We start from the raw sequence: 26,334 nt of genomic DNA on the forward strand, positions 1-26,334 counted from the left end.
AGGGAAATCCTTGGTTTTGCCAAGGTCATAATATTCTTTCAAAACATGATATAATTAATTCATAATTAAAGGTAATTATCAGTACACACTATATACTCTACTATCAATCGACTTCTATGGTAACCACACAGGTTACAGATGGCACCACTCACCTCGCCAGATATAGGACATCCCTGTCCCCCTACAGTAGAACATCCCTGTTCTAGGAAGTGGTGCCATCCCCTTAACTCATAGAACATCCCTGTTCTTGTCAGTTGATCGTGGAAAGTCTGTTTTCTTTGCGAGTCCTAAAATATCATGGTCAGACTCGAGCTCTACTCTATTACAATCATATGGAAGCAGCTTAGAAATATTCCCAAGGGCCAAAATTTATTGTGTAATATGTTTGTTATATATATATGATTGATTATACTTGTTGAATGTAAACATACTTAGATATTCTCGTTTTCTTTACACTTATTATATGTTTTATATCGCACATATTTCTAGCTAAATATGTTTATATGTTTTACATCCTTATCTTGTTCATCTGGTCTCCCTAATAAATGTACATATCTTTTATACTAGAGTTGTATTATTCTTCTGGAGCAGTTTGGGCTTAAACAACGGAGTAATCAACTGTACCTATACTGGAACACAGAGTATAAATTTGCCATCTGACAGAGTGAAGGGAAGGAACTCTGATGGATCAGAATGATACAATATGATTGTGATCGTTATATGAAATGGCGACACTTTACGAAGGAATTTCGCTCCGCCGGGACTTTGGCATTGGACACCTTAGATATTACAAGACAGTTGATTGTTTCTTCAGCCTGACCTAGAAGTGGCTCCCCGGCCACATTTTACCGCCATTGTTGTACAAAACTCAAGTTACACGATTTTTTTTTCGAAATTGATAAAACCAGTGTTTAGCTTTCTGTACGTAATCCATAAAAAAAAATGATGGTGTCAGATTCTCATAAACGGTGCAATTTACGCTAGAAAAGAGCTCAAGATACAAGACTCATGTTGATACGAACTAGAAACGAGGGGAGAGTTTTAGTTTTTTTCTGTTTTCTGTTTGTCGTAGAGCAGAATTACAAAGATTTATCGACTTACACTTATAATTTGTAGGACTTATTGACATAAGTCTTTTAAATGTTCGCTGAAATGTACAATGTATATCTACAGCGACATTTTCCTGCACCACAGCAAACAATGGACCTACAGACGCTGTCGTCTGTTCGACTACCTGGTAGCATACGTGTATGTGTTGTAATTTAAGATTGAATGATAGAAAAAATATCAAACTTTAATCTGCATTTCTTAGGTGTTTTATTTGAAAGATTGTTCTATATTTAGCTTGTTACATGAGTGTGTGAAAAGTGTAAACATCAGCGTGTCCTTTCCACAAATAAAGAGATTTTTATTGAAGTGTAACATTTCTGTATTATCGACGCTCCGTTGCCACACTTTGATTTTATACAACTTGGTATGTGAGGCAAATAGTGATCTGACGACTGCTGTATATTTAGCAACCATATAAGTCATTTCGTTTAAGTTAATGTGTTCGGTGAACATCAACCCAATGTACATGTAACTTATTTCTAATTGGACATTTCCATATCTAATTACTTGATTGGTTCTAATGTAGAAGGTTCTGTAAAGTGGATAATCGATTATTGATATCAGCCGAATATCTTCACATCGTAATGGCAGCACATTCAACAAAGTGTGAAGATCCTGTGTATTTTCCGCTAAGAACAATAAGTCAACTCAAAGTTGGTCAATAATTTCACCGTTTACCTGTATATCTTCACCGACCCCTAGGTCTTGCACAATAGTAATTTATCTATTAAAGAATAATAGTGGTTTCTCCTGACCTAATTCACGTAAAACGATAGTCTGTTAACATACAGGTAAAATATCATGCGGCCTATTGTGATTCCCATGTTTCCAAAAGGGCTGCAATGGTCCATTTGTATGACGTGTGGTGTTCACTACTTTCTCCTGTCTATTTTCGTCACTGCAATTTGTTTAGATTTACTTTAATCGATAGGGAAAAGAGCGGTTATTTTACTTTTTTTTCTTTCCAAGTCCACATCTTTTATCGTATTTTGTTTATCTTTATACTAAATACTTTATATTAAACATACTTTGAATGATGAAAATTATCAGTCAAATATGACATGTATCACACATTAGCCAGGTCAACACTATGAACGACCAAATTCACATTAACATGGCGTGTAGATTCGCCATGACAGATATAGGTAAAATATTTTATAATCTTTAGTTGTACCTGTGAAACGTGTATTTATTGCAGGTGTTAGTTACAGGTAAAACTGGTCATAACTATTGGGTTAATAGTGACAAGGTACCCCGGCAAATACACATGACAGATAGCTACATGTACTAAGCAGGTGAGGAGGGGTAGAGTCATGTACATGTTTAACTTTATTTGATAATGCCTATCTATAATATAAGTGTGTCTGGGGTTTTTTTACAAAAGAGAAAATGCGCTGCATGAAAACCGTTATTAATGCAATAGCAGTATCATTCATAATATGCATTGGAGTAGTCAATTCGATAATAAAAAAGTAATGAACAATTAATATATATTTATGTCCAATATGACAAGTTAATTTGTTGATAGGTCTAGTATTTATTTTATATATCATTGTATAATGAACTCACTCAGATAACTGAATATTAATGCGACATGATGTCTGATATCATGTCTGGATTATTTCACTGACAAATTGCAACTAAAAGTTTTAACTTATTTCAAATTGGAATAGTTTATGTACATTTCCTTAAAAGTATATACAAGCATTTACCCTTTGACATTTCCTCTCAAGCTTATTCCGCAAATTATACCACATAAAAGAAAAAAAGTTATATTTGTATCAAGTTGTAAAAAATATTAACACACGTTTAACAAAGATAAAGTCCAGTAACTAATTAGAGAGACTGAAATACTGTACAAAACCGTAAATGGACCCCTGGGATGTATTTTCTTAAGAAAGAGTGACCTGGCCTGGTGTTGTTACTGACAAACCCGATACTGGTAGGGTATGATTACCATTATACATTAAAGGTTATCAGGTGAAATGGTGTTGGTTGTCTTGTGTAAGGCGATTCTTAGATGATCATTAACCATGTTTAAATTCCTATAAACTGTAATTGTTTTACATATCACAGAGAAATGCCTTTACTTGAAATAGCCTTATTAACGTTATTATTGTAAATCATAATAATATATAAATACTTAAACACTTTAAGAATAGTTTTGATAAATATACTTTTCATAAAGATATGGCATTTATCCCGATATAAAAAGTTAGTTCTCCTCCAGTATAATTAAGTCAGGAAAAAAAAAATTCTTTAGAAAAAAATCACTTTGCACGACTCGTCACAAATGAACATGTATACGATTCATATTTTTTGTTATCAGTCCAAAATTTTCTCAATGGCTATCATGTCATTTCCTGCTGATGCTGAATGTATTTTCTGGTGAAGCGACCTCTGATTTCTTGTCTCGGAGGCACATCTATCCGAATTTTGATCGGCGTTGATGTTTTACTCTCCTACAGTAGTATGCTTGTTAAACCTACATATTGTGATCGTCTGTTTTGTTTTTGATCATTAGTATATATCCGTTTCTCTTTCCATTTGTGTATACATGTAATATTAGTGCATTACTGTTTGTTTTATTCATTTAGTATCTCTCATCACCATTGGCACATTATTTATTGTATGGTGTACGTGCCCCTTTGAAGGGCAATCACATTGTGCAGAAAGCTATATATTATATAAGAGTCTGTGATAGCTGTGTCTCCTCATATACGTTTAAATTTGCTACAAAACTGAAATACTGACAGTCCCCGCACTGATCCTTCATGCACTGTATACGTACTTTTTTCCAATTTGAAAGCAATGCATTCAACTTTAAGATTCAGTCCGGATCCCTTTACAGGGCATTCAATATATGATTTCATATTTACGACTTACCAGTGCAAGTTGTTTATCGTATCTTTGCAATAAACCATATATTTTTAACATGGATTATCTGAAGATTTTTAAAGCTACTTTATATCCCATATATAAATATCAAATTGAGTTTGAAAGAATATCTCATCAAACCCAAGAAAAGTTCAGAAGCATTAATTGTTGAACAAGCTGCATTATTGTCTAATAATTAGAGGAAACGCATTTTGTTTCGTTATAAGAATAAACAACTAATTGACTAAATAAACAGATATTTCATGAAAAAATAATAACTGTAATGTGTTTCTCAATCAAAATTCTACCATGATTGTAGGTTTATATATACCCCGGGTACTTTGTATCGAAACAAACTTTACGTGTACTTAAACTGTGTCCAGTAACATATGTTCCTGTCATGGGGCCAGTCATATATATCTACCTTGTACCAGGAGTATCACACCTCCTTTGTGCACACCAATTCAGCCAAGTCCCTTACAGAGGGGGTCTTCCTCGAACACCAAATCTTGTTAGGGTGGGGTGTTTAAATAGGCGTTAAGGTATGTTGATATAGTTATGGTCAGTGTAAGAACACAGGTAAATCAGAACACATGTAATTCAACTCACCTGTTAGGTGATCAGAAAATCACTGCTGTTAATGTTAATGATTGTCAAACTGTTTCAGAAATAGTTTATATAACTGAAGCATTTTTTTGAAAATCATCATCTTTTGCTTTGATATTTAAATTTGTTGACTGAATCTTGACTTGTAAAACAATTGTATCGTTGAATACTTTTGAATCAAATTTTCTGTACAACTTTAACATTTTGTTATTTTTTGTGTCATATTGATTTAATTTGTGCCTGTTTTCAGATTTAGTGTAAATATTTCAAAAATACTCTATTGCGAATGTTTAATTTACATGCTTTTAAGTTATTGCAGCAAATTCAGCCTTGCATCATTTTTCATTTATAGTGTAAATGTCTGATTATCAACAATTAACTTGGCATTTGAATCGGAAGAATTATGGAATCTTAAATCCATACTTTTTCACTGTAAAGCAATTGAATATTAGTTAGACTTTATATACTTTTTTCATATTGATTAATTTTGTATGTTTTCAGATTTGTATAGATAATTAAATTATTGTAGGATTGTTGTTATATTCTTTAAAAGTTGCATCTGTTGTTCAAGGTTGAATTAGTAGTAATGTTTTCGTTGATATTTATCTCACTAAGAATAGCTATACATATATTGTATTGGATTTGTATCATATTTGTTATTATATAGTAATATATAGATCAGTTCCAATTGATCAGTTGTATCTGTTACAAGTTTAATTAGTACAGGTTCTCTTCGAATAGCTATACATATATTGCTTTTTCCAGATTTGTTTAGAATATCATTTATTTTATCTCTGTCTTATACGCGAGCTAGGTGACCGCAGCTAGTTTGCTGTTAAGAAACAATCGAAATTGATAATGAGGACATAATATGTGTTGAAAAGTTTATTTATTAATGACGAATCAATTACATATATCAAGATATATCACCAAGTTATTTAGAGAAATTATTAATATAACAGCAAAGATGGGATAAAAAATATGCACGAAATGTATATTACACAAACAATGCATAAAAAATTGATTTAAAGCAATAATTGTCAGCGATAATTATTAAAGATTATGTAACCTCAATATACCATTTTCTACATGATGCATATTAGCAAGCATAGGGAGTCTAAAATTGACAAATTCTTTACATGTTACACAGGGTGGGTATAAGGGTGGGAAATCAAAAAGTGTTAAAAAAACTTCCATCAGTGGAGATAAACTTTTACATTCGATTTTCTAAATGACACTAGGTGACACTACTGAGGGTCAATCTCCTCAGTGATAGGTCCGGAGGCTGGGTTACGTGCCTGCTGATGGGCTGACCAATCAAAAGCTGATTTCGCTTCAGCCACAATGACTAGAGGTCAGTCAAGTCCTGGGAATTTTCCATCACGTGGCCCAGCTATGGATCTCCTTCTTGACCCCTCATTGTTTGCCCATCTACATAACAACCAGAAACAATGGAAGATGAGAGGGTCCAAAGGCCCCTCTCATCATATAATAAACAATTACAGACTGACATAAATGTATTTATTTATACAAATATGGATAAATGTTATATAATTACTTTATAGATCAGTTCTTGTAGAACAATTGTAATATTCTTGTGTGTATCCGTTTCAGGTTTAGTTATTGGTAATGATTTTTATTTATCATACACAGAATGGCGAACGCACAGGTCAACGTTAAATTCATCATCAACTTATATTGTCTTTATTAACAGTAATCTCTGTAATTAGTGGTTTGATTTAAAAAAAACAATATCCAAGTTCATTTATTTTTTATCTATGTATTTTAATCTTAGATTATCATTATTATTAGATTTTTTATTTATTCTATATACATGTATATTGATATTGTCTTTGTATTATTACTAGTAAAATAAGATATATGATAGTGGTTCTAATTTAGAAAACTATACCGGATTCATATACCTGAGTTAACACTATTTTTTTGCCTGAGTTGGTAATCCATATTGAAACAGACTATAACATAACTTCAAAGAACTTCCTACAGAAACACATTCCTTTGTCTTTACCAGAGTTGGTGTTCGGTTACCGAGCCCTTACAGAACACTTTATCTCAATCTTCTTGACCATTATTTCACGTAGGCGAACCTCGTTTTCAGTTAGACTAACGGTTTTGTTTACAAGTCGATATTACCATGCATTTTACCAACAATTATTGAATGTTTCTCGATATCAGCGGTGTATTTGGTGGACGAAAGGGCTAGGAGATATAGAACCTTCACATTCAGTTTAAAAACAACAAAGAAACGAAAACATAATTGAAACTTCAAATCAAGGGCAAAATACAAACAAAAGTAATAACTTGCATGGAAACATTTCAAACAATACAAGAAGAACAAGAACAGGTGTTTCGAGAGGGTAAACTATCTCTGCTTCACTAATACAAAATACAATGTACAACTTAAAACACAAGAACTTAATTTGTGTTCGCTATGTTAGATTTGAATTGATTAGCAATACACCAGCTGTCACTGAATCTCGTTTTTTTGTTGTTGTAGACATACATTTAAATATGATACCAAAACTAAATTGAGAGTGATTATCATTTTATTAAATTACTAACAGGGCAAACCATCCACTTTACTGGATAAGAACATCCCCATTATTTCATGATAGTGATTCTATTTTATTAGCATCTATGATCTACGAAATTATGATGTTGTCATCGGTTTTCCCAATCCCGTGTGATCCCAAGTATTCCCCTAATACCAAGAGTCACTGGAGAATCTGCATGATATTCTGTAAATGATGAATGTTCGGATATGTCCATTTTGTTATCTAACTTTATGCCAAGCTTGGTTAGCTTGCTTTATACATTTTAGCAATGGATCTATACTTTCAAGTCTTGCATAAAAATGTAATATTCTGCCGCCATTTAGATATATTTAGATAGGTGTTGGTTACAAAATAAACATGCAATTGTTTGTATATGCAGTATTGTATTTAATGTTTTTTTGCATTTATTAATGAAAAAAGTACCAAGTGAAAGTGTTTTTTTTTAAATGTTCGAATAGTAAAATTGCTTCAAGCATTGTCAACACCGAAAGTTTGTTATTCTTTCTTTCTATTCAACAAATAAAACATCATTGAGATGTCACTCTTCATGTCTTGCCTCCAAAAACAGGTTCTAAAACATCGTTAAGATGAGTTTCCTCTTGTTGGATAAATGTTTGTCGTCACCGGTAATGGGCGGTAGTGATTATTATGTCTCGCTGCTACCTGAAATATTAGCATTTATTATAGCGATAACTATGTGTAACATGTATTTTCATGTGCGCCAATTTGTGCGTTTTGGTAGGAAAGAAAAACAATACCAACTTTCAAATTATCAAATACACATGTAAAAGCGTATAACTGATTAAAAAACCGCATAAGCCATGGGACCCGATACTATTGATAAAGATAAATAATTGAAAACTAATCTAAATGACGATTTCTCTTATATATTTACCATTTTTATCGTATCAAATGAGTTTATCTCGAGACTTTAATGAATTGGTATATAGTTAATTATAATATATATCCCAAGATCAACTTGCTACGTTCTCCTGATACTTAAAGTCGTGAAAGGGCACTCTATGTTTTACGTAAAAATGCCGATATCTACTTACCAAATGATCTACTATGAAGTTCATCAGCGGTTTTGTTTAGAGCTCCCCTCAATCGACTCGTAATATCTGTTTATACAAACAAACAATTATATATTTCGTCAATTGTCAAATATGTTATATATCAAATAATAAGCATAATGTATCATATGCACTATGTGTCGGGGGTGTACTGTGATGAATATTTATAATTGGTGTACAATTCACATCCATGTTTGTAAATACATTGCGATCCAGGTGTTCATGTCATTTAATAGATGACATCCACTATGATCATGTCAGCACATCAGGCCGACCATCACTGCGCCATTGGAATTCATTTTTTAAGAACGCCCATGTGGCGCAGCGGTATAAGCTGCGGGTATTTCTGGCTAGGCGATTGGCTGCCGTAGATCTTAAGTTCGAGGCCCGGTCAGGGCACGAGTCAAAAAGTTGTCTACCTTCCTTAAAAGATAGAAGCAGTAAATCGGGTAAGTTGAGCTGGATATGTTCAGAACATTTTCCTGGCAGTTGAAATTTGCATAATCAACTGTTTTCCATATCTTTTTAAAAACTGCTTTATCATAAAGAATTGAAGTTTTAGTTGGAATTCAGTGTCAGTTTTTATATTCAATTATATATGGAGTTAAAGCCCTTTGCATATGAAGAATTTTCTTTAACAGTAGTTTCGCTACAATCATATACATTAAAATCCTGCAACATAAATCATACGTTCTTTGATATGGTTACTATGAGATCAAGTGGACACAGGCAAGAATTCATCAATACAATCTTGAGTACACATGACTTTGGCATCATTGCCTTCACGTATACTTCATAACCCTTTCAATGAAGATATTGTTGCCGATTGCTGCTGTCAATACCATGAAGTCACACCAAGGCACATTTTTCCCTAAACCTGTGAAAAACTTATGTACTTTCTTCAATTTCACACCTTCACCAGTCATTCCTAAACAAAAAGATTTTTTTCCATCTAGACAATAGCGGGGATTTCTAAGGAATGAACTGGTGATCCTTCAAGGGAAAATGGGCACTTGATCTCCAACAGCCCTTTTTCTTTTCTTTCAGTAACTTACCCATCGCTTGAAGCTCCCAAAATGAATGAGTTGGCAACAAGGTAAGACCTGTTTGAATGATAGAAAGCTTCGTGACGGCCCTCTTCATTTTTCCATTTTTGACACCTGCCGGATTCTCGTGATACACTCCTCTCTGTACTGCTTCCGGTAATCGGTTGTATATACATGCCATTGGTAACACTTGTGAATATTTACCATATTGAATTTTTCTAAGCATATTGGACATAGGTATTTTTTATCAAATTAGAGTAACCAGGAGTCAAATCTAGATATCTTAAATATAGTTAACTAAACTCAAATTGCTTACCACTTCTGTTAAGGAAGTCTAAAATATTTTCATCATTTTTGGAATATAGTTGATTTCAGATGAGGCTTTTGCCCTTTACCTGAAAACCTTAAACAAAATTTTATGTTTGTGATACTAAAACCCAGTATCATTTCAACTTTTAGTTATGAAGTTTTATACGATATTTAATGCTTGAGCTAATTTAAAACAGTTGAGAAGATTTAACATTTATCAAAGATTCTTTCACAATACGATTGATGAGACTATTTGGCTGTGAACCAGCAGTCAAGTCAAAATATGGAACTTGTAAGCCTGTCCTTGTGCAGCTCCTTTCACAGAAGACAATCTCTCTGCTACCTAGTCTGCTGCTCTATATATCTTGACAGGTGTTTGTCACTCACGGGAGGTGACATTTAAATAAGTCCACATAAGTTTGTTTAAAGATGCTACACCTCCGACAGAGTGTAATAAATTGTTTTGTTATACCCCTATAAAATAGTTTCAATATAAACTCTATTGACAAAAAATGCCAATAAATGAACTGTTCCGTCGAGCGGTCCAAAGAACTGTTAAAATCGACTGTTAAAATGTGCTGTTGGACCGGAGTGACGACACACCTACAACTCGTGACGTCAATGCGACGTCAATCTTCTTATCATTCGGTAAACAAACATAATGGCGGAAGGCAGCATTCGATTTGCGGAAGCAACAGAGGATGAAATTCTCTCTTTAAAAATGTTTTGAGTCAATGGGGTATAACAAAACAGTTAACGACTTTGTTTTCGGGCAACAAATGATTTGTTGGACCCTCACACAAACTGTTGCTCTTGGCCTTCGGCCTCGGGCAACAGTTTGGCTTCGGGTTCAACAAATCATTTGTTGCCCTCAAACCCAGTCAACAACTGTATAATTATTTTGTCAATAAATGACATTTTGTCCATAGATATATATATACCTATTTAAAACCTACAAATAAAAAATAATAATTTGATAACATCAAACATTGTCGGAATGAAGCCAAGAAGCTTGGAACTTTTGAACATTTTAATCTGCCTTGCTAACACTTGATATTGATCGCAGTGAATTCTGGGAGAGATTTACATACAGAAAAATTCACATATGGTGGACTTATTTTTATTCAGCTGAGACAACTGTTATATATATTGTCTGCTGCCTAACATAACTACTAATTATACTTTTAATTGCGAGGTTTTAATGCAAACAGAAAATAAAAACTATATAAACATTTCAGTATTATCCGTTGCAAAAAATCACGATCCTGTGGCTGTTGTCGCCAACAAACCGAAACGCTTTCTTAGCGTTAAACCCTTCGGCCCTATTTCGCTGGATTGATATAGGTGTGATTTATCAACAGGCTTGAGCTGGTGAACTATAAATAGTGAATCTGCAATCACTACATATCATAAAAGAAATCCTATCCATTGATTCAATCGCATCATATGCTTAGAGTTTTCAGTAAAGATGACAACAGGCCGAATGTTTCACTACGTACTTTTGTACGTTACACACTTGCCTCTCCAACACAAACTTAACTTCGCCCTTTCCGCATGATTTCCAATTCCATTGTCGTTTCATTTTCCAACGATCTGTGCAGTCTCCGATTGAAATCCTTCCCTTTCTACGCTCTCTTTCATAATCTAATTTATGCTTCGTTCTTTCTGGAGAATTCAAATTCAATTCAAATTAGGGACAGGGGCTTTTTGTGAGTCATGGTTTATTTGTAAATTCGGTTGTACCTGTTCATGGAAATACATCCTTTAATTTCTGCAGTTCCTTTATGATTCTTTCCGAGTGACGTGGATCAAATTTTATTGCTGTTGGTGTATGGTCTGCTTTGAAAGATGGAATGTACTAAGAGGCTGTGGTTTAACATCAGCCTTTTGTACATTTCAGGAGCACAATGTTGAGGTGCAACTTTCCTTGTTGGGGGTCGCAGTCATACTCTATCTATTTGCTGATGCAAAGATCAGACACCCCACATGGCTACAGGACTTGGAAAGTCTATACAAGTAACGATGGAATGCGGAAGACGGGAAGCTGAAATATGGGACACCCACTCGATGCTCTTTCTGCGCATGTCTGAATAAATTAGTGACGGGGACACGCCGTCAAGTTGACGTGGAAATATATCACAAAGATATGACGTCATGAATTATGTTACTGATTCCCGCACTGTTTGATACTATTAATTGTTCGATGTTTAATTTTGCTTTAAAGTATATCAATGCAATAGAAAGAAAATTGAATTGTCTTCCGTTTAACATAACATAAATTTTACGAGTATAACAGAATATTTCGATAATTTTCACTGGTGCTTCGCACTCGTGAAAATATCCTCTATATACACATGCAATAACATCAAATAAAATCTGTCTCTAAGAGGCCTAATATAAAGTCACAGTAAGTCACAAAATTCTTTATTACAAACTGACAACAATAGTATTTTGTGGAATGAATGATGAATTATGTAAGAGTGGGTGCCTTTGATCTCAAATGTATGTATATTATGTTATCCAATAAGTTGTAAAAAAGAATTGAATTGAATTGGATAATTACTACCTACCCGCCATCTCTGTCATTCATTGGATCATTTTGGTAAACTGCGGCTACAAATAAAATAATCTGACTAAGGATTTTTATCAAGAAAAGGTAACTACACAGATTTTTTCCGTATTTACTACCTTAAAGTTATGTACATAATAAAACGTCAATATGCTTGCTGAAGGATCTAAGAATATACAGAGACGTTAACAGATCTATAGGTCATTTTTGTTATAATTAATTGATATCCAAAGTAGTTCATTTCCTTGTTTTATATATCAATTGCTCCTTTGTGTAGGTTAAGAACCGGATAAGTATAGCTTTAGTTTGATATGACAGCATGTCTTACATTGACGAGGCCCTCCAAGTTCAGAGTATACGGACGCTTTGGCAACATCACTTATATCAAGCTGTTGATATGGGGATCTGGAAATGATATAAAAACACCAGATAAAACACTGCTGAATCAATTGCCAAACATATTACCAAATAGTTTAAGATTGTATTCGTCGATCAATCTTACCTTTCATAGTCGCTATGAGGTGTTGTATCTGCAATTAAGATATGGCAAAATATAAGCTTAATACCCAACGCATGTTTAAATCCGTTCAATCAAAATAATAAAAAAGAGTATTCAGCCATTATATGGTATATTTTGTTTTGAACCAAGCAAAGTCATAGTATAGTTGTCATGATTAACGCCATTAACTGTTGATGTTAAATATTAGATAATGGAATGTAAATAGAAAGTAACTTATTCGTTATGAATATATAGTACGTGCAGGATTCGCCAATGTTTCCTCGTTCTGATAGTTGAACACTCTGGAATTTCGTCTGTTTTGAAACCTGGCCTGTGCTGAAAACGTTATAAATATGTTGGCAATATTTAGAAGGAAAACGGAAAGAATATGCCATTACTCGATTTTTAAAGCGAAATCCCAGTAAAACTGTATTATTATTATCATTTCATGTATGTGTGTAAATATTAAGGTTATCTTAACACATTATGGAAAATGACAAGATATTAACTAATAGTTATAAATGAGAACACTTAACAGGGTAACAGCGTCAGTTAGAAAACAAAACATGGCGAAATGGGCAAAAACGAACTCAGGGGAAACAGCATATTACAGCAGGTGGTAGATATATTATGCTGCAATACCGACTAATGTGTATTGGCAGACGAGGCAAACACATGGGATTCTTCCCTACATATTGTCAATTCTGCCTGTTGTTTACAAATACATTTTGGTACACTGTTGCGAATTAATATCCCCTTTTCATATTTTTGAACTGACTTTGAGTAAAAAAATAACATCTGCATCAAATATAACCAAATATGTTATTGGAAAACTAAGTGTTTACATATTGTTAGTTCTGCTTTTTGTTTACAAATACATTTTTGTACACTGTTGTGAATTGATATAACTTTTTCATATTTTTGAACTGACTAACTGTTAGGTCTATGAAACTTTTTTTGAGAAACGTCTCTTGAATAATCAAATTAGAAAATAATAAGATTACAATTTAATATCAATTGAAAGCAATCACAGTCTGTTTTAGCAATACATATCATGTTTTTCCACAAAATGTCCTTGCGATAAATAAAGCAGTTGTACATGAGAAAGAGTAAATTGGTGACGAATCTCGATTATCTGCTCATTTAGTTTAAATTAATTGTTTAAACTGTTGTTTTGGTCACTATGTTTTCAATATTTATGCATAAGCAGTATATACTTAATGATGTAATATAAAAAAAATCAAAAACTTTCCTTATCAAATACTTTAATACTGATTAATCGATACAAAAGTTGATACAAACAGTTAATTTACTTACATACAGCAAAGTCGTCTGTTTCCTGAAAACAAAATATCCAGCAAATTTTATTTTAGATTTTCGATATATTAACCCTGTTTAGAAACGATTTCATTACAATATTGTTTTGTAAATGATGTTTTCGTTACAATAAAGGCAATATGTGTAAATGATATACATACGTCTGAACATAATCTCGAGTACAACTGTTAACAAAAGCGTAAGTACACCGGTAACTGTCAAGGCAACTCCTGGTGCATACAAAGTATCAGTTCCACAAGAGCGTCCTAAATCAAGCAAACAAAATTTATATGGATCATCATGTATTACATCATCTTGGAAGCTAATGATACACTTTTATTTTGCAGCTAGTGTACACCACGTTCCCCCTTTTTTGTGGTATATATTTGACTTCTTTTATAGTTAAAAATATACCGCGTTACATTGTACATATCCTTTCGGCACACATCGGTTGGTACTGTGCAAAGTATAAAAGATGTAAAATTGACTGGTTGTGGTCGGTTTTCGTTCTAAACTGATGGCCGGTGCACCTTCAATATTGTTTCTCCAGCAGATTAAAGAATTGCAATTTTGCTGATATATAGATATCATTTATAACCAATCATCGATCGATGTAGCAGCCGATATCAATCTCAAACTGCAAAAACGATATTGATATCGCCCAGAGATTGGGGAAATTTGATAACACGAGAAAAAGTAGCGACAACGTAAAATTTACTCATCGTCGACAGAAGCATGAGGTTATCAGGGCTCGATGGACTCTGAAGGGATGAGGATTCAGTTTTCTAGGATCTGGCCACAACCGAGCAACAGAGACTCCGGACAGCATTTCATAATGTGATATAATGTATCACATATACTGTTTATAAAACACTTCACGAGAGAAATGAGCTCAAGAGAACTTGACAAGACAGTGTTAACCCTAATGATGAAGAATTAAAAATTAAGATGAAAAAACAAGAAAGTATTAGTTGATAACAATCAAAGGAAGTATCATTATGGCTTAGGCAAAATGAATAGAGGAGGGTGAAAAACCTACTTCATATTCTTAAGTCAAGATCATCGTAATTACACTTAAAAATATTGCCTCAGAAAAGCGATATTTTTATTACTTTTTAAGACAGATATAAAGTTCCTGCTTATTTCTAAGCTAAATTATCTTTAATTTGCAAAACCCCCATGCCAGATATAATATTAAATTGAATTCTTTGATATATGACTTTCATTGGGATGAAAGGCTCTGTTGTTACCCAAAAAATATTTAGATGGATGTTTGAAAATAATTGATGGCCAAGTTTTGGAACTGTGGGAATGCTTTCATCTATCTGGGTGGTTCTTTCTGATCAAAACAATTCTGGAAATATGTTTTTCGAGGGTGGGTGAAAATGCATAAATCTACATTGTTTAGAGGAAATTTCATTTAATCACGACTCTAGCATTAAAACTGCTCTGGTATATTCATATATATAAATACATATGTATTGTGACATGTAGTAATAACGACAGTACAAACAAGTAAATTGTCGAGGTTTCGAGGCATTCTACCCCTTCATCAAGAGACAAGTCAATTACAATCGATCATATATACATTTGTATACAAAGAACACGGAACAGTTACATAAATTTGGTAGAAAAACAACGAAAAATTGCTCTGTTTGTGAAAAAGATCCCCTCGGTCGTTAATTAATTCGCCGAGAGTCTATTGTTATTAATTAGGAATCATCATAAGTAGTGTATAAAAAGTGAATGTAAATAAATAAATAAAAATTATAACTAAACGGTTCAACAAAATAACATCACTAGTTGAATCGATGTGATGGCAGCGCGTGCTATATATCGAATGCTGTTGTTTTTGTTTTTCTACGCAGAAGGTTCATTTAATCCCGCAAATCTCGGTCCAAACAGCGAGCAGCAGTGACAATATCGGGTGGCATATCCCATATTACTGACAAAAAATAGTTTGATTTAACGTACAGAGAATACATATCTAAGGTACGAACTGGCATTGATTTCCTCTTTTATTTAAATTGGGTTAATGGTGGCAAATTTACTGGAAATGATTTGGTAAAGGATCTAATAAATTTAACATTTTGTTTATTTCACGAGTTTCTGAATTTGTATAGAACTTATACTACCTTTCTTCAGTATTATGGATTGATATCAGCATTAAAATCGCTAGATACATATAAGTGAGTTTCAAAAACTTGCCCCACTTCTGCTTTTACATTTTAAAATAATTTAAAGATACAGTGGTTTCAGATGAGAATTATAACCAAATATAAGTTACAATTTTTTTCTTTTTAAAGCAACTATATTTTCGAGTCCGATGTGCATCTTTTGTCATAGTCAACTAGAAACAATTATTCATTGTTTATGAGATTGCAAGGAAGTTCAAAAACTACTACAGCAAACGTAACGTACTTGGATTCACATCACAATTTGACAGCCTGGTGGATAATGAATTGATTATTCTCATAAAATACTATACCTATAAAACCTTTAATATGCAGTATATTTATATTTTTCTTTCTCAAAATCCACAAAAGCCTGACAGTGCGAACCTATGTACTAGTTGTCCTTCCTTACACAATATATATTGGAATTGATTTAGTTATTTTTTCCTTGCACTCTCTGATCGTCTGATCAATAGAATACTACTGATTTCTTGGTGGTGGTGGTGGTGGTGGTGGTGATGATGATGATGATGATGATGATGATGATGATGATTTGTTTTTATGATTTTTTATGTTAATGACCGAAACGACTAAACAATAACTATCCTGAATACATATTGACAAAACAAGATGATCTAACCAAACGAGTACTTTACTTGCCGAAATATACCCAATTTAATTCTAACCTAGGGTAAGAGACATATCAAGTGTTTACGAAACGATACGATAGTGCCGTTGCCATGTGCTCTGTACGACATTATTAGACATTGAACACAGGGGGTTGCTGTGAATAACACTTTTGCTCTATTTGGAAGCGTCGTTCTGATAAATTGTATTGGCAAGGCTAAGAATGGACTCCGGGTCAGGCGATAAAGCATCAATCACAACAGTCACATGGGTAACTGGGTATTGATAGCAAATTAGCGAGATGTTACATGTAACAATAGAAAAGTATATGTCCCTGGTTTCGGTAGTACTTTTATTAACTTATTCATAAATATAACTCAAAAAGTTTATTCAGCACTTACACAATTGTTGTCTAATTCACATTAATTACAGGCAATGCTCACGTTTGTTTCTATATATTTTCTATACGGCGGTTCTGAATCCGTTAAACCTGTGACGTCACAGGTCAGAGGTCACCGAAACAAGGTCAACGGCTTTGGGCTTTATGTGTGTTTTCGAGAAAAAATCGCAACTACTCTAAAACTAAAGTCGCTATGAAACTTGCACTATCAGCATTTTTAATTTCATCTTAAATTACATTTTACAAGGTTAATATAGCAAATCGCTCCGGGTAAACTTTAACATATTGGTGTATCAATAAAAAATTATTTGTTGATATGATACTGCAATACTGTTGGTTGGATGTTATTATTAGATCTGGTAACCTCAGCCTCTTACATGTCAGAGACCCTTGATGAGACTCATTAATGAGTAGCCAGAGTTTCCTCTGACCAAAACACCAGAAGTTTGACACTGAAAAGCTCTCATACAGCTGATGACTTCAGTTTAGGAACACCTTCTCAAATAACAGATAATCACATGCTGAATTCGGGGCTGAATTTTCACTAACTTCAAGGATTCTGCCCTTTTCATTCTTTCTTATACATCTTATTCTAGCAGTATTCATCTGATGATATCTGAAAGTGTTCGAAAAATGGAATTGGTTATTTTGTTGAGTCTCTTTGGCTTTATTCTTTAAATCTACAAGAATGCGAAACTTCACAAATTCATTTTTGTTTCCAAGTTGGTAAGATTTTAACATTTTCAATTATGGTTATTTTTCTTTCCATTCACTTATTACTAATTTCAGTATTTATAAAAATGTTGTTACTTGCGTTTTACATTAATGTCTAGATCTGAATACTTCATATCCATAGCTGAGCCTAAACAGTAAGTACTGCTGGAATGTTATCGGGAAAGTATTCAAAATACTCTTAAACATAGCTTTTATTTTTACGTGCAGGCATTTTAATTAAGATTAGACAAAGGATGAAATTGACAGCTTGCAGAAACATTTTGTGCAAACTGCATATTGTAACACAACACATGAATACAATTCAAATTCTAAAAGCAGGCTGTGTCAGACCTAAATGAGTCACAGTTTCAACTAGATATGTAAGCCGATGGCTGACTAATACCCCGCTCCCCCCTTCCTGGTATTTACAAAGTACAGTTTTATTTGGATTTTTATCTATTTAAAATTCGTTTTGGATAAATATAAAAACGACCAAACGACCGAGTGGTTATAGCTCTTAATCGAAAAACCCGTTAATAATGACATGTTACCAAATCAACCTTAATTCTGATAAACATGTTGTATGGACAAGAAAAATCTCTTAATAGTGAGCAGTTACCATGGTAACCTTTTAAAAAAATCAGATGCATGCACATCTGCACATTTTCCTGTGAAGTTTTGTGAATTTGGTCAACATCTTTGGAAGGAGTTGTCCGGAAAACAGGAAGACATTAAGGCCCGTGGGCCTATTGTTATATAAAATACTACGTCACTGTATGACGTCACGACTGTCATTGGAATTCTTTGGTTTGTTTTTTTGTTTAACGTCCTATTAACAGCCAGGGTCATTTAAGGACGTGCCAGGTTTTGGAGGTGGCGGAAAGCCGGAGTAACTGGAGAAAAACCACCGGCCTTCAGTCAGTACCTTGCAACTGCCCCACTTAGGTTTAGAACTCACAACCCAGAGGGGGAGGGATAGTGTTAAAGCGTTTCCTAGTTCAAGGCTATTGAAATTGATGTTGATCTCGATCGCCATGACGCGACGACGTTTCGTTGGTGGTAAATTTAAATTCACGGTGATTTTGGCAACTTCATGTGTGAGCCAGCGAACAGTGACTTGATACGAGTATTCAATCTTTTCTGTGACATAGGAATTTATGTGTTTAAGTGGTTTTCTTGATGGAATGACGAAGGTAGGTCCGTCGATAACGATGATCATATTGGAAGGCTAGGATGACAGTTAGTTTTCCTGATTACTCTACACAAATGTAGACTCTGAGTTACAATTAAAATAAATATGTTTTTTATAGATGAACATCGAGGCACAGGTGCCTGACTCGTTTTATAAAATAATAACATATAGAGTACATATAAATGAGAAAGGTTCTGAAGCATTCTGATTGGTTATAGAAAATGTGTTTAACTAATCAGAATGCTTGTTCAAATTTACCGCGACTGACACAACATGGCTACTCAAGGGGAAAATCTGCTATCAGTATGCATAAAAAGTCCCGGGCCGTCGATAGGGTGCTCGTATACATAAAGTAAGTGTATGTAATAGTTGTATTCGGTGATCTGATGAAGCGTACCTCTTGATTAACCCGTGGACATCGTATTTAAAGCTATGTCCAATAGAGTCAAAGTGTGGTGACCCCGATACGTCAACTTGTCCGACTAAACAAAATCGAGGGGATTTTGAAGTTTCACGCCCGATTTCGTAAACTAATATCGAGAAATCAACAACATGTTATGGCTTATTTTAAAGATTGACCATTTCTCTTCAATTAAAGTCCTACTTCGAAAAAATCCACCCAAAACAACCGAAGCTACGGTACTTAGAAATAAATACATCAGATTTCAAGCCTGGGGGAGTTCAGAACCTTTCTCATTGATATGTACTCTATATGGTATTATTTTATAAAACGAGTCAGGCGCCTGTGATCGAGGAGTGTCATTGTTACCGAATTTCGTTCATTTAAGAGCCAATTCCCAATTTCCAAATAGGTTAATGAGTAGGCCTAAAGTAACCGAATTCCATGTCTCTGTGTTGACGCAAACGGAACCATTTCATCGGTTTGGATGTTTGAAATTTCCTTTTTTTATAAACTTTATTTATTTATGTCTTTTACTCAACTTCCAATCATTGCCAGGTGATTGTGTGTGTTGAACACAGATTACTCCGCTTGCGTGAAATGCTATGCAAGATAGATTTATCTTACATAGCTATCTTATATGGCAAACTCTATCAAACATGGCGAGATATGAAAGAAAAGTGGTTCTGACAAAATAATTATCAGAAAACCTGTTCACAGTGACCAATTATCAAAGCAACCACAATTTTGAAAAGAAAGAAGGCCTATAAATCTAGACATGGTCCTTTATATTTGTGTGAAGTTTCATTGGAATCGCCGGAGTTGTCCGGACAATATTACTGGACGGACGGACGGACAGACAGACAGACTGCAGTGATAACGTACTGTAGTATGAAACTCACCCTCCTGGTCAGTTCGGACATACGTTGTGATGGGATGACCGTCCCCTGCTGCATTAACAGCCAACACACTAATAGTGTAGGTGATGTATGGGTTAAGGTTGTCCACGGTGTAGGTGTAGCTGTCTAGGTCAGCAGCCATAACCACCACTGATAGTTTGTCTGCTACTTCACATGTAATGGTATGGGGAAATGATGTATACTGAAAAATTACAGAGTATCTATTTCATTTCACAGTATTTACTGAAGTATTGATAGCAACTTTGTCAGGTAAGACATGCACAATCTTTAATTACTTCAACATTTAAAAAAAGATGAAAAACAGAAACACGAGGCCAGGTATTAAATCCGAAACAAGGTTGTCAAACAAACATTTTAATTCAATTCAAATTTGTTAATACACCACATCTCTAATGTGTACTTGTATCCTGTATCCATGGAGAGATGAGTTGAGAACCATTGATTTTATAGTTGATATAAGAAGCAGATACAGTCTGATACGTACAAAACAGATCGAAATTGTTGTTATACAATATTCCTTGTCCAGACATTACCTTTATCAAATATTATTTATTTACTTTTACTTCATTACCCAAGTGCATGATGTACAGATAAAGATGACCTCACGGACACATGTACTCCCCTCTAGCACTGTGAGTCTGTACCCCATCAGGTTTCCGTCGGTAATCGTAGGTTTGGTCCAATTCAGGGTAAACCGTCGACTCTGTACCTGTGATACAACTATAGTATCGGGCGAGAGTGACACTGTAAAATGGGGAAAGGTAGCAAATAAATAGCACGTAACATAAGTGATGTAACAAAAAAAACTGAAGCTATGGCAACTTGTATATGGCTCAACAAGTGCACTGCAAGCGGAAGCATAACACGCCAATTTAATTTTATCCGAAGATTTCAACTAAGGTCATGGCAATCGAAAATATATGACAAATTTAAGCATCTGTAATCTTGATTATAAGACCCGTTTAGATTACGCATTATTTGAATTAATTCTAGACTACGTGCACCAAAGTTTTTATCAATTGGTGACACTCCTGCGAATGACTGGATGGACGCAAACACTTTATTATTATAATATATACGGTTAACCTCTTGTTAGTTAGAACAAAGTCAAATAAATAGTAATGAACCTGTTCAAATTATATGCAATAATGCTTCAGAAAATAAACGTGAGCTCAAACTATCAGAGTCGATATCGTCATCCAATGTAAATCGGATACGTAACAACGACGATCTGCGCAATGATACATGTATAAATGGGTAATTCATAGTATTTTATCTAATTCATTGTTAATTGATTGTAAAGCTTTCTTCATAATCACTATATATTAATCGCAAAGTCACTCAGCCATAGTGTAGCTATCGATCTCAAAACAGTACACATTTCAATTGTGAAACAAAAAATAGACATTCTTGTATTTGGCTAGCTAGGGACGTAAATATTTAGTCTTCGCGTGGTTATATTTTTTATTTAAATAAGAAACTATCGATATATTATTGCAATGAATGGTCCGTTTTATACATTGAAAAAATGATATAAATATATATGTGTAAGATATTATAAATGTATAATTATATAATACTATCAATATATATAATTATATATTGCTATAAATATAAATATATATATTTTTCATATCCTATTGAGTCTACGAATGACCCACTGTAAAAATACAGTTAAAAAGTGTCTGCTATTTGGAAGCATTTTATTATATATACATGTATAAAATTGTTTCATTCTTGTGTCTTGCCAGCCATAATTAGTGTATAATATTTGGAGCTGACAGAAAAAAAATGTGTTATTTATATATGGTATGAAGTTAAAAGTTCTTTTTAATTTAGTAACGTAATTCTATAAATGCTGGAATATTGCTATAGCATATAGACCTAGTTTGTAAACACAGTGGTTCTGATCAGCTGATTGTGTCCGAGAGTATGTTGATTTCTGTTAGTAAATAGCATTTGATTTCGCAAGGGATACCTGAAAATAGTTAGAATGACATCTTGAGCGACACGTTGGCCAAGTTTCGGTTAAATCTTAGCTTGTTGAATGTTTTTCTAGTATTTTTGTTTATCCTTGGCGTGTTGATCTAAAAATACGAAGCCAAAGTGTTTGTTTGATTTCCGAAAAAGTGCAAGTTTTCTAGGCATGTTTTATGGGCCAAATCATATCAAGTTATTTTTTTTCATCTTTGTGCAGCGTTCATCGTCTTCCCTGAGTAACTGTTGTTAATGGCGGAACAGGTGAACTGACGGCAAACGCATTTATTTCACGAGTTCTACAATTTTGTAAGCTAAATTATAGTTAGAGAAGATTTTTATGCATTGTTAGTATTATCCTAATAATGTTTCTCAATTTGATAATTTGCCAGTATTTATATTCGGTGGCGGAAGCGCACCATTTCCATATCATTAACCGTAAGAATAGCATTGGGGAGACGACAGTGATTCAGTCGTGGATGCGTTTGGGGACTTTTGGAGATACGATTGAGGTTGTGGCCATTCCTTTTATGTTTATTAGGGGCGGGGCGAGGATTTCTGGAGATGCAATTTTCTTCCTTGTAAGGTAAAAAGTGTGGGTTTGAGGATAAAAAACGGATTCTGCGGCAAATCTTCAGTTAGGCATTTGACATATAGACCGTGTTTTTAGCTCAGTTTTAGTTAGTATTTGCACCGATGTGGTCAGTACCTCCTTTTTCCAGTAAGTCTCATACTAGGTATTTGATTATTGAAGTAGATTTGAACTCTTATAATATTAGACTGGTACTTATTAGTCAATAATTCTAGGGCGGTAATGTTGTTATCACCGCTTACTGTTTACAATCTCAAGAGGACGACTACTTTCCACGTGTAGTTTTCGGTTATTAATAAAGAACGGTGTCATCAACGATTGTAAGGATGGCGTAATGGATGTTTAGCTCGTTTGTTAAGTTTAATAGTTGATTGGTGTCATCATCTGAGCGACCTACACGAGGAGTTGCCAAACACCAGATTTGAGGAGAGAGGCCAGTCACATGCATCAAGATGTTTACATGGTGAACCCAGCATCTTTAGGCAAAAGAATGGACACGAGGTAATCAGGGATGCGTAATCTGGATAACGAGCGCATGGCTTGTACAGAAATACAGGAACTAATGAGCCGAGGGCCAGGGGGTGCTTAACGATTTCGCACAAGAAAGCACACTCCTAGTGTGCCAAACCCAGGACGCCAGCGACCTATGACGGGAAAACAAGTTGGCAGGATTTTCTGATATCAGAAATAAATGGTTGGAACAGTTAGACATTTGCCACTGAGTTATACCAAATTTGGTCAAATTCCGATCAGCGGTTATGAAAAAGAAGCCAACTGTTGACAGCCGGACGCCACAGTATGGCATAAGCTCACATTGGTCCTTTGTTGGACCAAGCGAGCTAAACATTGACTACAGCATTAAAACACAGTGACTGTTTCTTGGATTCGCCTGGCAAATTGTTTAACAAGAACTGAAATGCTTACCTCCAGCAGGGGCTGCATACATAGAAGTGCTTTTATTTCCCATATATACATTCTGACTCCCGTCAGTACCTACAGCATACACCTGTAAAATGGATGATACAACAAAATTAATGGTATCATACAGTACTACTGTTTATAACAGTTATATGTAATGTCTTTATTTTGCATTAGGCAATAATGCCTTGGAGCAGACACAAAACAATTACAATTTATGGTGGAAATTTGATGTACAATTCAATAGTGATAATTAAATAAGTACACTAAGGAACAGTAATAATTTAGTTAGCCTGTGCATATAACTTACCAACAAAACCAATTTAGTAGGCGAATGGTATTCGAAATATCAGTTAAATAATCTTTTATTTATTTCTTATTTCATTAATTTTGTAAATATATATAGCCAAAATTTGAACAAAGTTTGTATCTTCTGACGACATGAGATCAATAAACTTAAATACATTTGGTCGTCTAACATAGTATTTCCTTCTCAAAAAAAACTTTGATCTTATCTCTGTGTATAATGGACATTCCAAAACAAAATTATATTCATTTTCAATATATGTGAGGTACAAATGTTAGTGATATATCTGTACTGAACTGTATGTGAATACTAACAAAGATATGTTAGGATCCTGGCACCCACTGAATCTTTTTTCTACTATCTCATCTTCCTCATTACCTCTATCATTTGAAAGCAAGTGGAATCTATATATTTATATAATTCTGAGAAAAACCCATTCTGAACATTCTCAACGATAACAACTAACATATTCAAACTCATACGTGGCCTTCTCTCGGTCATTTTCTTTCTCTGATCAGACTCAACATTGAATGGCACAACTATAAAGACCAAGGGAAACCTAAACATAAAACATATATTGATCTTCTTGTACTTCTAAATTAAAAAAAAAAGCAATAACAAACTTCAACTAAAATGAAAAAAATGCCTGCGATCAGTCTAGAAATTGAGTGGACACAATTAAGAACAGAACCTACACATCAAACTTTAGAATCCTTTCAGCATTAAATACAAATAGCCATAACAAACACCAAAATCCAAGATGTCTGCCTCTTCAATTGACATGGTCAATAAAGTTTTGGCTATTACAATGTATGATACACAAGTCACCCATAACAACGTTATTGTCCTTATCTAATTCTATGAGAAACACAAACTGCTCTAGGTAGAGAATAAACAGTCACTTCAGATCTTTACCTCAAGTTTATTGCCTGATGCTCCACTGTCTGAGGTCGTCCAATTACAGACTTATGAGAAATGCATAATGAGAGCACCGCATGTGGATACAGAATACATCTGCCTGACCAAAGTCGATAATCCTTTCCATTCGGTATTCATTTGGTATATCTGTTATCGGTTACATTCATGTAAAACATCACATTATCTGACTTAAAATATACTAATATATCCATCAGAATTGGATGAGCATATAAAACCATACAATCCCAAACATACCTGACGTTTAGGAACAAGTAGATTGTTTGTTTTTGTTTAAAGTCCTTTAATAGCAAGGAGATATATATACTACTCACCTCAATGTAGTATGTTTTCTGTGGTTCCACTGCCAGATTTCGTGTTACAGCAGTGTTTAAATTATTAGTTACCAATATTTCTTCTGGAGCCGAGTTTAAGTTCTGAAGCAAATCAAAATGATTATTTAGTTGGTAAAAATAAATATGAAACATAAACTGAAGAGAACATATCATACACTATATCTTGGAATCATGACGTTATTGGTTCCGAGTATTATGGTAAGATGAACAGACAATATATATGGTTGTAATACTATATCTCTCATATATTGTATTCAAACTAGTTGTATCGTAGTTGTTCTCAAAATGTACATTGTATATGTTGTATTTGTGTTATTTTATGGTCGTCTTTGTGATATGAATAAACAACTAAATAGAGTAACAGTTTTGGTTTGAACCAATGCAGAGTTGACCTAGCTACGCAAATTCCTGCTCATTACATAGTCCTTTGTTCCTGAGTAATTAGTTATAAACACATTATTAGGACCATTACAATATGTATCCGAACCTACCTCAGTCTAAATATAATAATGATGGCATGTCAATAGCATTTCAAATGTAAATATATTCCACCCACAAAACTTTAAATAAAATATCTAAGAATTTATTGCAGTAGTAGTTTGATAAAAAAAAGCCTCTAGTTAGTTCCCAAGAGTTTGTTAAGACAACACATTGACTGGACTAACTAAAGAATAATAATGGTAAGCACGTTAATGAAAAATAACTTGGTCTCCTGAACTTTATTTCTTGTATATACTCAAACTTACCCCGCCTGTAGAATTGTGTGAGAACATAAACTTGGTGATTTTACTGTTCCTCTCCAATACAGGTGGAAGCTCCCAGGATACCCTCACAGTCGTAAAGTTTGGACCATTGGGACG

The 26,334-nt window shown here is 34.0% G+C and overlaps 2 protein-coding genes across 2 annotated transcripts in view; both read right to left on the reverse strand.

Moving 5' to 3' along the window:
• LOC117327797 (platelet binding protein GspB-like) overlaps nucleotides 1-26,334 on the reverse strand; it is a gene marked incomplete in the record, with an annotated part of 631,084 nt that overhangs the window by 367,955 nt on the left and 236,795 nt on the right.
• LOC117327801 lies at nucleotides 6,101-21,082 on the reverse strand. Its single transcript, XM_033884981.1, has 10 exons — nucleotides 20,967-21,082; nucleotides 20,392-20,590; nucleotides 14,144-14,248; nucleotides 13,983-14,004; nucleotides 12,928-13,001; nucleotides 12,669-12,696; nucleotides 12,495-12,571; nucleotides 12,168-12,210; nucleotides 8,225-8,290; nucleotides 6,101-7,832 (listed from the first exon to the last, which is right to left on the reverse strand). The coding sequence occupies exons 1-9, from the start codon at nucleotides 20,988-20,990 to the stop codon at nucleotides 8,248-8,250; spliced, it is 615 nt and encodes a 204-aa protein (XP_033740872.1). The 5' UTR covers nucleotides 20,991-21,082; the 3' UTR covers nucleotides 6,101-7,832; nucleotides 8,225-8,247.

This window comes from Pecten maximus, chromosome 5 (assembly GCF_902652985.1).
Source record: "Pecten maximus chromosome 5, xPecMax1.1, whole genome shotgun sequence".
In the NCBI taxonomy this organism is placed as follows: domain Eukaryota; kingdom Metazoa; phylum Mollusca; class Bivalvia; order Pectinida; family Pectinidae; genus Pecten; species Pecten maximus.

What these genes read in the sequence shown, in the direction of transcription:
- LOC117327801 (XM_033884981.1), bottom strand. Translation starts at nt 20,990, where the DNA reads ATGCACTTGGGTAATGAAGTAAAA. An exon ending in AACAGACGACTTTGCTGTAT is followed by an intron (nt 13,002 to 13,982) that starts GTAAGTAAATTA and finishes TAACGTTTTCAG; the next exon opens with CACAGGCCAGGTTTCAAAAC. An exon ending in ATGAATGACAGAGATGGCGG is followed by an intron (nt 8,291 to 12,167) that starts GTAGGTAGTAAT and finishes TTGTATAAACAG; the next exon opens with ATATTACGAGTCGATTGAGG.